Source organism: Morus notabilis, unplaced genomic scaffold (genome assembly GCF_000414095.1).
Source record: "Morus notabilis unplaced genomic scaffold, ASM41409v2 Scaffold729, whole genome shotgun sequence".
NCBI classification, from domain to species: domain Eukaryota; kingdom Viridiplantae; phylum Streptophyta; class Magnoliopsida; order Rosales; family Moraceae; genus Morus; species Morus notabilis.
The window spans coordinates 15530-33228 of record NW_010356787.1 but is presented as its reverse complement, the minus strand read 5'-3'; the positions used below and the strand labels follow the sequence as shown (position 1 = coordinate 33228).

The following is a 17699-nucleotide window of genomic DNA, read 5'->3' as shown; positions in this document are numbered from 1 at the left end:
TGGTGGCATAATAACTTAGTTTTTTAGAAAAATAAGTTGCATTAAATGCAAATATTATCTTTATTGTTTTCTAAAACCCTTTAAAACTAAAAATATTTTCCGTTTAATGGAATTATTTTTTATGTTTCGCATACCATGCAATTAAAACGCTATTATCTCTAATAAAATTTCACTAGTCATTTACTCATTTGTCCATTTTAGTATCAGGGATCAAAATGATCAAAAAATCAAAGTTCTAAGAGTAATTTGATAAAATTAAAAAAATTATAGATGAAAATAACACAATACTCATAATTTAGAGTGCTAATATAATTTTTCATTTTGTTAATAATTAAATACGATATAGATAAAATCACATCAAAATAAATAAATAAATAAAGTATAAAAGACTAATGTAACCTAACGCAAAAATTGAGCCTCACCAATATGGTACTTTCTTACCCTATCATAAAATTCCTTTTTTTTATCTACGTATTATTCACATTATCATGACTTTTTATTTTATTTTGTTGAATATTTACCATCACCTTTTGCAACTACATTTAAAAAACAAAAAAACAAAAAAAAAAAAAAAAACACTATAACCATGACTAAGGCCTCACACCATAGGAGCATCAAGATTCAAGGAGATATGTTTCTCCAACTTTTCCATTGACTTGCCAACCTGAAAAAGCTCGGCCATACAAGCAGCGAGCATGATTTTCAATTCGGCATACTTTGCAAACTCTTGTACGCATTCGCTTGTTATGGCGATGTCCATTTATTTATGATAAACTTCAAAGTCAGGTTGTTCAAGTTTGATACGTTTTGACGGGAGGTGAGTTGATTTTAAGTTCGCTGACTTGAGTTGAGATGTAATTTTATGTGAGAGTTTTTTATTGTAGTAAAAATATTAGATGTGACTATTTCTAAAAGCCTTTTACTGTAGCAAAACTCGAATTTTAAACTCGAATCGGTAAAATAAACGGGCATAATTTAATTCTGTCTCCAGTAGCTTTTGGCCGGCAGTGGAAATTCTAGAAGACTGCTTGGATTTGTCTTCAGAATCAGAAATTATTATCAAAGACGTGCTTGTGAAAAAAACATAGCTCCTTTATTTCTACCTCATGCCCAAAGTTGAACAATGATGAACATTTCTTTAACCCCTCACGCTTAAATAGTGGTATATATATAGATAAAAAAAAAAGTACGTAATATAAATTTTGACTTTTACTGATCACTATGATTGTAAAAAGAAATCGGGTAACAAAGTTTTTATTTTTGTATTTGAAAAAAAATTAATAAATGCTTTAGACTATATTTTGCATGCATGAACTTCTTCTCCCCTTGAAACTTCGATAAAGACCAACAAAGGCCTTCAAGAATTTTAGGGAAAAAGGAAGCTAAAACCGAAAAAGGAACCATCAATTGAGTTTATACAAAAATACGTACAAATCATTACTCCAGCATTTTCATCAACCAATCATTTTCCAGCACGTCCCTATCCGGGAAGAGTTTTGGAAATCAAGGAAACAAAATCAAAATCATAATCAAGCAGAGTTCTTTTGGATTTTTCTCTTAAATTGGGGTATGGTTTGTACAGCCTACTGTAAAACAAGAAAAAAAACTTCTATGGATTTCAGCTGAAAAAAGGAAACTAAACAAAACCATCTAAGAGTTGTCCTTTTCTTTTGGGGTCCAACGTGAGTAAAAAATGGCAGTGGCAATAACTAAAACTGCCATTTTATTACGTTTCCCACTTTAAAACCTCTGTCCCAAATATCTTCCTCTTTTGCAAATAAAGAAACTTCTTAACTAATTGATTCCGTCATGTGATTTGATTTCTTCCTAAATTAAATCGTCAGAATCCCATTTCCAAAACCCCCCCTATTCCTCTAGCAAGAGAAAAAAAGGAGAGGAGCAATTTTTCAATGGATCATGCTCTAGAGTGGAAATATGACGCTATGTATGATAGCTGGATTTTGGAGCCAAGCCATGCTTCCAGAACACAAAAAACCTTCAAATCGCCAACCCAAAATCACAGACACTCCTCTGCTGAAACTTATTGTTCACCATTCTACTCGTCCGCGTCACCACCGCGGTCTTTTTCTCAGAAACGGTCAACGCCTTCCCCGCGGTGCCACACCGATGCAGCGAGGCACGACAAGGGAAGGTCTTGGAAGTCGTGGAAGCGATACTGGACGTGCTTCAAGCCTCCAACAGATCATCCTCCTCATCATCATTATGCAATTAGGCCCTCACCAAAGAAAGAGAAGCAAAAGATGATGGAGCCTGGTAATGCCTTGGCTAAGACAAGAAGTCCTAGTTTGCAGACTCGGTTTCATGCTAGTACTACTACTACTAATAATAATAATAATAATAGCTATTACACTTCAATGAATGCTGAAGAACGTGATGAGAATCTCAAAGCTGTGGTCCGCTACTGCAAGGGTACTACCACTAAATAGTAATTCTCTTTCCTTTTCATGGTTCCTTTATACATTTTTTTTTTTTTGGTTTCTTGACTTTTTTTTTTAAATCTTTTTTAGGTCTTGAAGAATTGATGCAATATGATATGAGTTAATGTTATAAAAACTAGCCCTAATTGCAAAACTCAGAGATTCAATCACGCAATAATTGGAAGAAAACTGAGAATTTTATTTCTGACTTGCTTTAAGATTACAGACTCATTTCTTGCTCTTTCTCTCACAAGAAATCTCAGTCACTAAGTTTCTATTTTCTGTTGCAATTGACTTTACATAGTACACTTAGCTTAGCAATCACTGACTAATCCACTTGTAACACTTTTGCTTTAGACTATTACAATTAATCCTGTACAATTAATTGTCCACGTCAGCTACTCAAGACTTTTAATCAACGACCACAGATGCCTCAACAGTTAAAACTTGCAGCCTCAATGAGTTCTGTTCGTCTTTGATCAGATTTCCTTGTTTTTTTTTTTTCTTTTTCAAGGCTTTTTAGCCTTTAACTACACTCATATGATATAGTATGAAGAAATATTGAAAAAAAGAGCTCTATAATTTTGTATATCTTCTTATATGAACTGACGTGTTAATACTGACAGATTTTCAGTATGCATATGACTATCATTTTATCTTTTATTTTTATTTTTATTTTTTTATTGCCTCCTCTTTATTTTTTTTCCTTTTCCTTCAAATATAACGATAACAATATTGTGAAATTGCTTTCTTCAATGAAGGATGGTGATAGATGGCATATATAGATAACATTTTACTGCAACATAAGGAAATAATCAAGGCGCAAAAGTAGGTTATTCATTTTATTTTTTTTCCCTTTAGATTTCTGAATTTTTTTATATCAAAGTGAATAATATTTTGATTATTCTTCCTAGTGATTGAAAATCTCTTTTGACAAATTTCCCTTTCTGGTTTATCAACTTCCTAAGGAAATGGTTTTGGCAATTATATTTGACCCCCCAAAATTAACACGAATAAATGAGTCAGTTTGATCAACTGTTTCCATTTATGAATATTCATTTACAAAACTTTCCCATAACACATTTTTACTCCCTCTCATATTTTTTGTCAAGGGACCATCTATTTTTTTACGCCAATGTTATATGGCTTCTTTCATATATTGTCTCATCTTCTCTTTTTCCTTCTTGGTACTTGTTGATGGTGGAATTTCGTCAATAAGATTATGCATGATTACCTCACGGTGGTTCGTTATATTACCAGTCAAAACTAGTTATATTCTCAGATTTTTATAACTGGTTGTGTATGTTTTTGAGGTATATTGAGAGATGTATCGATTTGTCGTTTGAAACGAAAGTAGAAAGACACGCGAGTTTATAGTGGTTCACTCGATCAAAAAAGAGATACATCCACTGCTTATTGTATTTTTCTTTGTTCTTCAAAGATTACAAAAAAACTCTCTTTCTCTCTTGGACTTTGCCCCTTATATACCCTATAGATTACATATGGGTACGTAAAGGCCGGATCGTCACAGGGGATTCTCTGATGGTTTCTTATCAAGTAACCTATTATCCTAATTCCTACCTGCTTAGATCATAGCCTCTTGGCGCCTTTCGGACTGTTCATTCACCCACTTTGTTCACTTTGTCTACCATCAAAGTGAATAATATTTTGATTATTCTTCCCAGTGATTGAAAATCTCTGTTGACAAGTTTCCCTTGCTGGTTTATCAACTTCCTAAGGAAATGCTTTTGGCAATTATATTTGACCCTCCAAAATTAACACGAATAAATGAGTCAGTTTGATCAACTGTTTCCATTTATGAATATTCATTTACGAAACTTTCCCACAACACATTTTTACTTCCTCTCATAACATAATGCAAGTTGAAGCATAATAAAGGGGCCCTATATTTTGTAACGCCAATGTTATATGGCTTCTTTCATATATTGTCTCATCTTCTCTTTTTCCTTCTTGGTACCAATCTAAAACTCTCCAGGCGATTAAATTTGGGCAAGTGCCAAACAAAATAAACGATGAGTTAAAGGGAGAATGTAGTAAACAATAGATTTCAAAACTATTTGAAGAATAACAGTTGTAAAAAGAATTTTTTCACGTATATTTTTTTTTACGACTGGTAGAAAGAATTTTTTTTGCGTAAATAGAGATTTTTTACCACGTAAATTTTTTTTTTCCAATCGTAAATGAAACATTTACACAATAAACAGCTATTTACTTCAAATAGTTTTCAAATTTATTATTTACTTAATTTAGTTTTAAAAATCTAACCACAATTTCTGAACTTTATATGTCTGACTAATTAAAAACTTTAGGTTTTTTTTTTTTTTGGTAAAATCTACACACTCTTTCTTTTTTATTATTCTAGCTTTGACAACTAGAAAACTATAAGATTTCAGTACGCATATGTACATTTTGGTCCATATTTGACATAGAGATGAGTGATAAAAGCTTGTTGAACTTTTAAGAATCATAGAAGGAAAAAAAAAAAAATGCTTTACATCCTGATGGGGTTAGTCACGATGTGAGATACAATGGCAGACATCCCCCCGAAAGATTCATGCGTCCGGTCTATATTTATCTCACACCACGACCCAATTTTGGTCGTGACGTTTAGCAGTGCTCCTCACAAAATTGTAACACCGCCACTAAAGGTGCGTTTAGTAGTGTTTCCTAAAGCCTAAAATCACTTTTTAAACTATCAGAAACTGATAATGGTGTTTAATAAAAATAATATAAAGTAATTTTTTAAAAAAATTTGAAGAATCTACAGCTAAAATCAGAAACAGTCCAAATGCAACTTTAGTTTTTAGATTGTACGAGAATCAACATAGTACAATTAATAATTATCAACAAAGTTATATTAAATAATTAACTATTAATTACTAATTATATTATATATTAATTAATAACTAATAAATAGATAGTAATTACTTAATTATTAATTTATTAATATTAAGTTTTTAATCTTGTTAACAAAATAATAAATAATATAGTAATATTTATTTAGTTAAAGATTAATTGTCAAAAATTAATTATATAACATATTAACAATAAAACAAGTAATAATAGGTTATTAAATAAATAATAAATAATGAATAATGAATGTATCAATCATATATTATGTTAATTATAATCTACTAATCAGTAAATAGTTGATAAATAAAAAATAAATAGTAATTACTCAATTAATAATTAATATTAAATTATAATTATCAATATGTAATATATTATTCAATAATAACTAATAATTGATAATTAGTAATTAACCATTATAAAAAGAATAATTACCAAAAATTGATAATGTGATATATCAAATAATAGATTATTAAATAAACATTAGTAATTAATTAACTAATTATTTAATTATGTAAGTAAAAGTTAAAAGTTAATAATTTAAGTAGTAAAAGGAATATTAATAAATTATGTATATACTAATTATTTTTCTTAATACACTAATTAATTACTTATAATCTAATAAATATGAGTACATTACTAACATAGTAATTACTTATAATTAATTACTAATTATCAATTATTAATTACTTTATATATTAATTTAATATTATTAATTACGGTCATCTTAACTCTTCACAACAATTAAACCTCACAATTTACCAAACACTATTACGCTATTTTTAAAACCAACAACACTCTATAATTACAATATACTAAACATTCAATTGATTTTTGTAATAACTGTTTTTTCACAATCTACATCACTGCCGGCCCTAAGTTGGAGTGAGTTATCATCATCCTTCTAGCCCTAAAAAAAAAAACACCCCATCGCCCAGAATTGAGGCCTTAATTGAGAGTTTTATATTTTAATGGGAAGATAGAGATCGTGTGTCATGACAGCTTCGACTCAATGCATTGACTTCGGCACTGACTGCCCCGGATCGGAAGGCATAACTATTGTGGTCTCGTCTCGCAAACCGGTTCAACCGTTTTAAGATTTTACTCTGGGTACAGTATTTGGAATGCAACTTAGTTTGCAGAATTTTTTAAAATTAATTTGAGGGTTAATTTTGAGATAGATCCTTCCTGTGTTTCATCAGAACAAACTGTTACCAGAAAAAATACGAACAAGGACAAAGAACGAGGAATTGAAGTGCTTGTTTGGCATGTTCCAAATGCACAGCAAAGGAGAAATTCCATATATAACCGTTCATGTGAGAGACATGGTAATTTGCATTTACCCTTCATCTGAAAGGTTGTATTTTCAAAATAACTGGATAATAAATATGGATTTGTTAAAAGGTTTATCCTGTCTAATACTATCCACTATAATCAACTCCAATCTATCATTATATTGATCATGACCGTCGAATCAGATTATCCATGATTAGTACTCGATATCCCTTACAAAACTAAGTCTGCCACAGTGATGGTTACCACAAACAAATATGCTCACCCGCACAAATCCTCCAAGGGCTCACTATGTTGGAAAACTTTTCGTTTTGTCAAAGAAAAACATCGCAATTTGCAAACAAATCATGTAACTTGATAAGATTTCACTAAACAAAAAAAATCTCTTTCAAACTACTCATTTCCCTAGGTGCCAACGAGAAATATCCCTACAAACAACAAGAGAAACGTTAAATCCTCTAATCTGGTGTTAATCACAGGTCAATCCGAGGACATTATCTAATATGGTGTTCTCAAAAAATTTAAATAGCAGTATACCATTATTTTGTGCTACTTGTTGATACAAATAACACTCGTTAACAAGCATTACCCCTACAACTGAAAGTCTAACGGTCCCATTCATTTCACTAGTTCAAATCACAACTCAAGTGTGCTACAATATTTTCTCTCACAAAAATTCAAATTCAGCTTTTCCTGTTACAATGTTTTCTCTCACATGAATTCACTTTTAACTCAACCTCAACTGGAATTGAGCAAAACAAACAAACCTATCAATCTTAATCCGAGCAGAAACTGGACAGGAAATTCGTTTGAAGTTTACGGGCATCATACAAAAAACAAAATAAATTATGCATTCAATCTCCTCTAGGAGCCTCTGAACTAGTGCAGTTAAGTTGGAATAAGTAATCAACACCACTTAATGGCTAATAAACCAGTGTAGTTCTACTTTGACAGAAAACTAATTATTCACTATCCAATCAACATTTAGTTCAATTATCACTCTCTCTACTTAATCTCACCCACCTGTCTCAAACAGAATTTAATATGACCAGCCAAACACATGTTTAACTATGTAAATGTTATCAATCAAAATTAAGTTTTGCCATGCCGTTGGAAAACTAAAATGGGAAACGATAAAAGGGAATACGTAATCCAAGCAAAAAACAGAGAGAAACAAATTCACATTTCTACAACTAAAGCATTTCTTTAACATAATAATCCATAACTCAAATCTCCAAAAATAATAAACCAGTAAAAAGGGTCTTCCAAAATAACATGAAAAATTCAATGACACATCGTCAAATAACAAAAAAACCAAGCCTTCATTAATCTAAAGAAAGCTCGTCATACTCTTAATTGCTCCTCACTTCTCGGACGAGTTGGGTCCCCTCTTCTTTCCGAATCCAACCACTACAATAAATAAATAAATAAATAAACCCAAAAACAAAAACTTAATCAAAATCCAAAAAACAGAAGCACCGTAAATAGAATAAATTTTCAAATTCCAGAAAACCCTAAAAACAATTTATGATGATATGAAAGAGTTGATAAACTTACCGGCGGTGACGAATCGACGGTTGTATTGCATGCGCTTGTGGGCGCGTCCTCTGGGCTTCTTCTTCTTGTCTTGCTTAGCGACTTTGGGAGTTTGTCCTCTCACCTTACCGGCACGAGCCAGAGATCCGTGAACCTTACCTGTAGGAAAAAAATCCCAAAAAAATAAAAGAATTGAATTAACGCTTGATAGAAGCAATCGAGAGAAGATCCAAGGCCAAGAAGCTTAAAGCTTTACCCATGGCGGATTTCCTAGCGTTCTTCGGCTGCGAATCTCCTTTGCTTGCCGCGAGCTTACACTGGCCTGTTGCGCTGAGGACGAGAAATTTAGGGTTAGGGTTTAGGAAGACTATATATAGGAAAAGGATGATTGGAATGGGCTGGTGTTCGGATCCAAGCCCGCAATTGTCATTGGCCCAATAATAGGAGAGCCCTTGTAAGGCCCTTGTGAGTTCAGGCTCATATTCCATCTTACTTACCGGCCCGTCCAATCTATTTTAGAGAAAATGCAGCAAATAACACTTTTCATGATTATGTTTGAAATACGTAACACATTTATAAGACATTGGAATATTAAGGCTTCTGTTTTTACTTTTTCACCGTCAACATTAATTTTCTCTTTCCTTATCTCTTTGTGTCATATCTAGACTCTCTCTCCTCCACGTTGGAGATCGTCATGGAGGTTGTGACGGCGAGAACAAAGCTCCGTGGTGATTTTCTCGCCTTTGTCGCAAATCGGCGCCGGGAAGGAGATTTTGCCAGGAAGTCATAGAGCTGGTTCCGTTGGTCGTCGGCACTAGTTATGGTGGACTTTACTAGAGTGGGGAAGGAGAGGGTTTAAGGGTATTTTGAGGTTTTTAATAATGCTTGAAATTGAAGATATTAAATTATACTATAAACTTCATGTTTTAAAAAATTGTGCTATAATTTACTATTCATTATATTAATTATGCCATTTCACTTATTCTCCTTCTATTGTATGTTCCTCTTTCATTAAGAGTGAATGAGGAAATAGAGAAATAGAGGGGTAATTTAAAATTTATAACATATATCGATTTTAAATTTAGTAAATGTCATAAAATTTTAAAATAGATTAATTTTAGTCTTATTAGAGAAGATTCTATATGATTTTAAATTTAGTAAATGTCATAAAATTTTAAACTAGATTAATTTTAGTCTTATTAGAGAAGATTCTATATAGTTATTATTATTATTATTATTATTATTATTATTATCACTATTACTATTATTACTACTATTACTACTATTATTATTATTATTGTTATTTTTTAAAGATGAGAGTCTTTATGGTAAAACGTGTTATTTTATTTCATCTGGAAGAATTATATTTTTACTTTTTAATTAATTTTTTAACAATTAAATTTATAACAAAAACAATTTTATATAATACATTATAAATTTTTAATATAAATCATACAGTTCTAATTATTTAAAAAACTAATATAATAATTAAAAGTATTATTCTAGATAACATGCTTTGCCTTAAATATTCCCTTTGAAGATGCACACAAATCAGTCTAGTCTAGTTCTAATTCTATAGACAAATCAGATTCGGGCCATGGACGTTAAACGCGTGGAATCATGCCACAAGAATTTGAGCGCAAAAAAGAAAAAAATCTGAGATTCTTAAAACACGTGTCTATTAACAGGAACGACTTAAAAAACAATACAGCACAAGCACTTTCTCCGCAACACATTATATAAATCCCAAATTAGGGTTTTTAACCGCCAACCCAAGAAAAAGCTAAAATTTCCCCATCCGAACCAAGAGAGCTCAACAATGGCAGACGATTCCACGCCGCCGACGGCGCAACTTTCTCAAACGACCTTAAACGACGCCGTTTCCAGCTCCGATTCCCTCAGAGCCGAGTTCTCCGACCGCGTCCCAATCCGATCCATCCTTTCCCGACCCGACGGCGGCGCCGGACTCGCCGGGAACCGAGTCCGGGTAGGCGGGTGGGTTAAGACCGGTCGGAAGGCGGACAAGGACGCCTTCGCGTTCTTGGAGCTCAACGACGGGTCCTGCCCGGGGAATTTGCAGGTGATTGTGGAGGCCGACAAGGCTGACCTCGGGCAGCTTGTTCCCACCGGTACCTGCGTCGCCGTCGACGGAGTTCTAAAGCTGCCTCCGGCGGGGACCAAGCAGAAGGTGGAGCTTCGAGTGGAGAAGGTGGTCCATGTGGGCCCGGTTGATCCGGCGAAGTATCCCTTGCCGAAGACCAGGCTCACGCTTGAGTTCCTCAGGGACTTTGTTCATCTTCGTCCGAGAACCAATACGGTAAAGTTTCTATCTTTTTCTTTCATTGTTTTTCCGATTAGTGTCGTTTGTCTAATTAGGGGAATTTGGTTGAGCATTTTATTGATTGTCAAAGGATAAGTAAGGGAATGTTGTGATGGAACGATTATGAAATGCAATTATGATATTGAGTAAACTTTATTTCTGCTGTTATTTGCATGTTTGTGAAAAAAAGTTTCGTGAAACCCGAAGTGAAAAAGTTGCAGTTTTTGGCCCACCATTCACCAATGTGGAAATTCATAGTGCGTGGTATTGGTTTTTTGAATAAGATGCGTGAAGGAATGGTTTGATGGGTTGGTTTTAGAATTCAATAAAAGATTATTCTGCTTTATGTGTTTCATTTTTTGTACATATTTTCAGATTTCTGCTGTTGCTCGAATCAGAAATGCGCTTGCATATGCTACCCACACGTTCTTCCAAAAGCACGGCTTTCTTTATGTGCACACTCCAATTATAACCACAAGTGATTGTGAGGGTGCTGGTGAAATGTTTCAAGTGACAACTTTGATTAGTGAGGCTGAAAGGTTGGAGAAGGATCTTATTAAGAATCCTCCTCCGACAGAGTCGGACTTAGAAGCTGCTAGGCTTGTTGTCAAGGAGAAGGGAGATTTTGTTTCCCAGCTGAAATCAGCTAAAGCAAGTAAACAGGAAATTGGTGCTTCTGTGGCTGAACTTAAAAAAGCAAAGGAGAATCTTGCAAAGCTGGAGGAGAGGTCTAAGCTTAAGCCGGGAATTCCCCAAAAGGACGGGAAGATTGATTATACCCAAGATTTCTTTGCTCGTCAAGCCTTTTTGACAGTTTCTGGCCAATTACAAGTTGAATCTTTTGTGTGTTCTCTTAGTAGCGTCTATACATTTGGACCTACTTTTCGTGCTGAGAACTCTCACACCTCGAGGCATTTGGCAGAATTCTGGATGGTGGAGCCTGAAATAGCTTTTGCAGAACTGGAGGTATATGAAGCTTAAATCTAGTGCAGTTTTTAATATACAACATAATCGTGCGGTCTAGTTCGTTGATGTTATGTCGGGTACTCCTTTTTACTTTTTAGTCACGTCTCCTCGCAATTTCTTCAATAAACCAACTCTTAAGGATTTGGAGGTATATATATTAGGTTTGAATTTGGAGGTATATATATTAGGTTTGAATTTAGTGAAAACGTTTATTTTAAGATGTGTTTGTAAACAAGTAGAATATTTTCCCACCTTATTCTCTTGTAATTTCCACACATTGATGCCTTTTCAACGTTCTTTGTAAAAATTCTGGACATTTTATTTGCCTTGTAGTTCAAGTATCTTGCAGCCTCTTAGCAATGGGGTGTCTTTTATGTAATTGATTTATCCTTGGCCCCAGTTATATTCTTCCTTTATTCACTTACATGTAGCTTCTGTTAGTGGCCTTTGTTTAAAGTATCATTAGTTGTTATGGAAACTTTTGAGCAAATGATGCCAACTTTCTTTCAAAATGCTTAGGTATAAATGTTTCACCAGAATATACTCTAGTCTAGCCCTAACATTATTTATAGTGCCTGCGCATTTCTGTATAATTGAAACATGGTGCTGCTAGATGGGACCTAAATGTTTTCATAGCTGTGCAGGATGATATGAAATGTGCAGAGGCATATGTGAGATTTTTATGTCAGTGGTTGCTCGACAATTGCTACGACGATATGGAATTTATGGCTGACAAATTTGATAAGGGTTGCATCAACCGGCTTAAATTGGTTTCTTCAACCCCTTTTGAGCGGATAACATATACCAAAGCAGTAGAACTGCTGGAGGAGGCTGTTAAGAACGGAAAAGTGTTTGAGAATAAAGTAGAGTGGGGTATTGATTTGGCATCTGAGCACGAGAGGTTTGCACATTTTCTTTGCTCTTTTTGAACTTGCAATTCTTAGTTATTTGTACTGGTTTCCGATTTCTTTGTTGTCTAATTGTACAGATACCTGACGGAGGTTATGTTCCAAAAGCCTGTTATAGTATATAATTATCCAAAAGGAATTAAAGCATTTTACATGAGGCTGAACGATGATGGCAAGACAGTGGCTGCTATGGATGTCCTTGTACCAAAGGTAGGCTGTTTTTTCTTGTACATTTCTACAATGCATCACACAGAGTTCAACCATTTACTCAGCGTAATCATAGAAGGGATTTTTGGCCGCATATATATTGATGTACATTGTATTCCAGGTTGGGGAGTTGATAGGAGGAAGTCAAAGGGAGGAACGTTATGATGTCATTCAAAGCAGGTATGAGAAAACATTTTCCTTTTTGTATTCCGATAATACGCATGTATTTCTTCATTTTTGTTTTGTTCTACACTTCTTTTCGTTTGAATTTTTCTGTTATGTATCTGTGCTCTCACAATAGATTTTTTCCTCTCTTTTTCCAACTATTAGTAAATTGATGCGACACATTCTATTGTTACAGAATCCAGGAGATGGGGCTGCCCACCGAGCCATACGAGTGGTACCTTGACTTGCGTCGCTATGGGACAGTGAAACATAGCGGCTTTGGTTTAGGATTCGAGAGAATGATTCTCTTTGCCACTGGCATTGACAACATTAGAGATGTTATTCCCTTCCCCAGATACCCTGGGAGAGCAGATCTTTGATTGTAGTTTCACAAGAAGTTTGTGTCTTTTGTCATTGGATTTCAAAGCAAAATTGTCCCCTGGTGTCATATTCTAATTTTATTTATAGCATCATATACCTCATTTTTTGATCCAAACGAAGCTGAATTAAGAAATTGTTTGATCTACATTGTTCTTTTCTTCTTGGAGCCCTACGTTTGTCTTGTCATGCCTTTGGATGTTCTTTCGAGCATATTGCCTGTTCTTGCAGTTATTGTATTAGTCAAATTGAAAGTCTGTCGTAGACATGCATAAACCTACTTTCTTGAATTTCGAAGATGTTATAGAATTTCCAAGTCTTCGTTCACTTTCTTTGGTCATTTTGTTATAAAGATGTCACAGTTTTTCTGTGTTGCTGGTGAAAACCTTGTCTGCTGCACTTAATTTTTGAACAAGGGTCTTAGGTCTTACTAAAAAAAAAATGAAGAAAGAAAATGGGATAGCAGAGATATACTTTTGAACCATGGGAAGGAATATAAAGAGGAGTTCTTTAATCTCCTTTCTCCTCAATTGGTGGAAGTAACACACGTCTTTTCTTATTTTCCATGGAAGAATAATCTTCATTTTTTAAATTGTCGTGGTGGTTGTTTGTTTTAGGAACGTAAATCACGATTAAAATAATAACAAAAAAGAGTGGTTTCACAATTAGCCATTTAAATTTTTAGTTAAAGTTGATAATTAATATTTTTCTTTTAGATTCAATAATACTTTTAGGAGCCTCAATCGTGAGACCCTTTAAAAAAATAAATGCTCTGTTCATCTTACTGATTTGAGATTGACTACAGTAAAAATTTTCAAAAATAATTACATTTAATTTTTTTGTTACAGTAATAAATTTTCACATAAAGTTATATCTCAACTTAAATTAAAAATTTGAATCAGCAAACTAAACGGGTCTAAAATTACTAGTAGAACACTCAATTTGATTGTTAGATTAAGTTTTTAATAGTTAAATTTGCGTAAGTCTCTACTAAAATTTTATAGCACGCTGCACAATACTCTACAAATTTGACTGTTAAAAAATTAATTCAACCGTCAAAACAAAATGTTTCACTGATGAATTTTTTAAAGGGTGTCACCATAGAGTGAGCCAATACTTTTTGTGCCAAAAAAAACCACATAATAAAAGTCTTGTTCATTTCACCGATTCGAGTTTTCAGTTCTAGATTTTTACAGTTAAAAGCTCTCTGAAAATATTACATCTAATTTTTTTTTTGCTACAATAAAAAGCTCTAAGAAATGTCACATTTCAACTTGAATTCAATATTTGAATCCGCGAAGTGAACGAGACTAAAGTATTGCTATCAAATTCATTATGAACTTTGAACATTAATAAATTTACAACCAAATAAATAAGAAATTTGACTCTAATTTGAAGGTGGAAGGCAGATGTGAGTGAGACGGTGTCGTCTCATTATCATAAGAGATCCAATTTGGCTTCTCCACAGGACAAAGAAAAAAAAAAAAAAAAGGGAGAGAAAACAAGCGCGTAAAGAAGGCGATGAAGAAGCTGGCTAGAAAATGGAGAAAATCTCCAGAAGATGATCTCTCTCTCCCAACTAGAGACGATAATCGCCCTATCGACACCCAAGGTTTTCATTTATTTGTTTATTTATTTAGTTCCTTTTTAATTAATGTTTGGTTGCTGGGAAATAAGGGTAGAATAGAAATATCTGATTTTGTTGACATTTTCTTATGCTTTTTTTAAAAAAAATTTTAAATCTGGGTATTGTGCTAAAGCCTGAATCTTTTGATTTAGTGAGGCCAATGAATGAATCTCTGATAAGAAAAACTGAGAGGGAAACTAAAATAAAGAAATCTCCTTTGTTAGTACAGAAGCAAAAAGGCGGTCTTCTTTTTCTTTTTTTAATAATTGGGTAATGTGTGATTTACTTACAGAACAAGAGGAATTGGTTCGTTCGTACGAAAGAAGGCAAGCTCAACAGAGTCGTTTGTGGAGGGTATATTTGATTCTATTTGATTTAGGTACTCTTTTTCTTTCTCTCATATTTTAAACAGTAAATTGATTTTTTTTTTTTTGGGGGTGTTCTATCATCTATGTAGAGTGTGTTTGCTGTGCTTCTCTTCTGTTTTGCGGTTTTGCTTGTATACTCCATCTTTCAGCAGGTTTCATCTCCATGGGAACTGGTAATCTTTACTTCCACCTTATGATAAATTAACATATTTATGCAGTATTTGGAAGTTGGAACAGTTAATGAATAAATGTTTGTTTCGTTAGAAGCAACAGTTTGATGAATATATTCGCTTCCTTATCATTGGTGTGAAAACAGTTTGATGAAAAAATTCGCTTCCTTATCAGTAGTGTGGTGGAACTATCATGTTTCTACCATTGATGGCATTTAGAAATTAGAACTAGTTAATACCTCGTTTTTTCCTTTTTACTAGGGTGTGTTTACTTCAAACGAAGAAAGAGGAATATTTCTTTACTTTCCCTTTTAAATCATGTGTTTACTTACTAAATTAGGAATGATAGTTTGGGAATGGAAAAGGGAACTCAAAATTAGGAATGGATGCTAAATTTATTTACGTACCCTTAATTGTTATAGCCAATGGTTATTTGATAGTATAAAAAGTAGCAACTTCATAGTAAAGACTAGAAAGGGCCATTTTATTTTCCGATAGGTATGTAAATTCCCTTTCCAAACTCATTGCCTTTCCCATCACATTCCATCACAATTTTGTATATATGCCCTAGATCCTGTGGGATTTATTGCGGAGAGTCAGGAATATTTTGTTTCAAAATGTAAATGAATACAAAAATATTTAATAGTGAATACTGAATAGCAAACATTTCTTCCCTTTTTTTTTTTCCCCTTATAGAGTCCTAGCTGCTTAGCTATGTAGCGTCCTGCAAATTTGTCCCTCAAATACTACCATAAATCTTCTGTTGTATAGAATTGTAAAATTTTGATGCGCAAGTATTACAATTAGAATGTCAGTTATGTTTTTTCGGATAATAACATATTTGCTTAATTGATTTTACCTGATGCTGTCAATTGATACACAGCGTTATCATGCTTACTTCATGGAGGAGGTGGACTCATGGATGATTATATGTGCAGGTAATTTTTTTTTTTACCTTGATACTTAATTCCCATCTGTTTCCATTTATCACCGGCTCATTGCACAATGCTTGTGATTTGGCAATAGTCCTTTTGTAGCATTAAGTGTAAAGTGCTCAACAAACTCTAATTAAATAGTTATGCGAAGCTGTTTCAGCTCTGATTCTTGACTAATTAAATTAAAATTGTTATCAGATTGGGTGGCTGTTGTAGCATGTTCATTGTCCATCGTGGGTCTGCTTCATGACTCGAGGTATCGCAAGCGACGGATCTGGTATTCATGCTTTATTGGCATGATGCTTGCAGTTTTTTGGCTATATTACATGTTGAGGTATGTGAACTTCTTGCAGAGACCTCTATCATTTCTGACAGAAAGAAACGATCCATGATTCATATGAATTGAATAGTTATTACTGACATTATTCTTGTAGATTGCCAAGGTTCCGATGGGATGTAATTTGGCTTCCGTTTGGACCTCTTAGGTACATTATAAATTTATTTGTATCTTTATGTTGTGCGTCTAAATTTTGGAGCCATAAACACTCACATGTACAAATTGGACTTGCAGTGGAGCTGGAATCTCCTTGTATGTGGATCATTTACTTGATGAATCATCGGAAGAAATAAGAAAACTTAGGGGATACATGTATGCTTTCAAGGCCAGATAAAAGTTCCTTTCCAGACCAATCTTCATTCGTCTTTCAAAGTTCATTTGAGACATATTACGGAACTAATTCGAAATAGCAGGCAAATGCGATCGGTACTAGAGGTAAAGGGCATGCTGCAAAGGACTCAATTGGGCGTGGCCGTAGTTACTTGACTCTCCAGTTCGTTTGGAGGCAATTTTTGTAGTCGGGACGGCTGTTCTTCTGTAAACCATATGTTTAAAAGTTTGATTGGATACGTAAATGACATAATTAATTTGTTCGAATAGCAGTATTATAAGATCGCTTTATTTTTTACCAGTTGGTTGAATCATTTTTTTTGGGGACAATTTAGTTAATTAAGTATTTGTAATCTTGTAAAATGAGATACAGATGTAGAGTATGATGAGAAATGTAAAGGGTTGGAAAATAAAAGTGAAGGAATGAGAATTGCCAGGTGTTTGAAATAAGAAGTAAACACACAAGAATGTTGATTTAGGAAACAATCCAATTTTTCTAGTGCTTTTTGGTGAGCTTTTACCGATTATTGAACTTAGAAATTAAGAAATAATCCAATTCTTTTCAGGTTTCATTTAAGAATCCAATTCTTTCCGGCTGTGATTACTAATATGTTCATTAATAAAATCAAATAATCATTTGCATATAACAGATAAACTTAAAGAAGGGTATTTGAATTTTTAATTTGAATTAAGATAATATCTTTATGTAAAAATTTTTTATTGTAATAAAAAAATTATATGTGATTGTTTTTAAAATTTTTTTACTGCAATAAAATTTAAATTTTAAATTCAAATCGGTAAAATCAACGAAATTTAAATTTAACATTCAACTCCCTTTAACTAATAATCA

The 17699-nt window shown here is 33.4% G+C and overlaps 3 protein-coding genes across 3 annotated transcripts; 2 read left to right on the top strand and 1 right to left on the bottom strand.

The window, feature by feature from the left end:
• Positions 1-7803: 7803 nt before the first annotated feature.
• Positions 7804-8474, bottom strand: LOC21388944 (40S ribosomal protein S30). Its single transcript, XM_010088592.2, has 3 exons — positions 8395-8474; positions 8160-8297; positions 7804-8012 (listed from the first exon to the last, which is right to left on the bottom strand). Exons 1-3 carry the CDS (start codon positions 8396-8398, stop codon positions 7966-7968), a joined length of 189 nt encoding a protein of 62 aa, XP_010086894.2. The 5' UTR covers positions 8399-8474; the 3' UTR covers positions 7804-7965.
• Positions 8475-9883: 1409 nt separating this feature from the next.
• Positions 9884-13452, top strand: LOC21388943 (asparagine--tRNA ligase, cytoplasmic 1). The gene is made up of 6 exons (XM_010088591.2): positions 9884-10455; positions 10834-11424; positions 12069-12325; positions 12413-12542; positions 12661-12719; positions 12901-13452. Exons 1-6 carry the CDS (start codon positions 9958-9960, stop codon positions 13082-13084), a joined length of 1719 nt encoding a protein of 572 aa, XP_010086893.1. The 5' UTR covers positions 9884-9957; the 3' UTR covers positions 13085-13452.
• Positions 13453-14498: 1046 nt separating this feature from the next.
• On the top strand, positions 14499-17278 carry LOC21388942. The gene is made up of 7 exons (XM_010088590.2): positions 14499-14694; positions 15002-15063; positions 15167-15250; positions 16131-16185; positions 16381-16516; positions 16617-16667; positions 16754-17278. The coding sequence occupies exons 1-7, from the start codon at positions 14604-14606 to the stop codon at positions 16851-16853; spliced, it is 579 nt and encodes a 192-aa protein (XP_010086892.1). The 5' UTR covers positions 14499-14603; the 3' UTR covers positions 16854-17278.
• Positions 17279-17699: the final 421 nt, after the last annotated feature.

What these genes read in the sequence shown, in the direction of transcription:
- LOC21388944 (XM_010088592.2), bottom strand. An exon ending in CCGTCGATTCGTCACCGCCG is followed by an intron (nt 8,013 to 8,159) that starts GTAAGTTTATCA and finishes TATTTATTGTAG; the next exon opens with TGGTTGGATTCGGAAAGAAG.
- LOC21388943 (XM_010088591.2), top strand. Translation starts at nt 9,958, where the DNA reads ATGGCAGACGATTCCACGCCGCCGACGGCGCAACTTTCTCAAACGACC. An exon ending in TTGGCATCTGAGCACGAGAG is followed by an intron (nt 12,326 to 12,412) that starts GTTTGCACATTT and finishes CTAATTGTACAG; the next exon opens with ATACCTGACGGAGGTTATGT. An exon ending in TATGATGTCATTCAAAGCAG is followed by an intron (nt 12,720 to 12,900) that starts GTATGAGAAAAC and finishes CTATTGTTACAG; the next exon opens with AATCCAGGAGATGGGGCTGC.
- LOC21388942 (XM_010088590.2), top strand. Translation starts at nt 14,604, where the DNA reads ATGAAGAAGCTGGCTAGAAAATGGAGAAAATCTCCAGAAGATGATCTC. An exon ending in TCGCCCTATCGACACCCAAG is followed by an intron (nt 14,695 to 15,001) that starts GTTTTCATTTAT and finishes ATTTACTTACAG; the next exon opens with AACAAGAGGAATTGGTTCGT. An exon ending in TTTCATCTCCATGGGAACTG is followed by an intron (nt 15,251 to 16,130) that starts GTAATCTTTACT and finishes ATTGATACACAG; the next exon opens with CGTTATCATGCTTACTTCAT.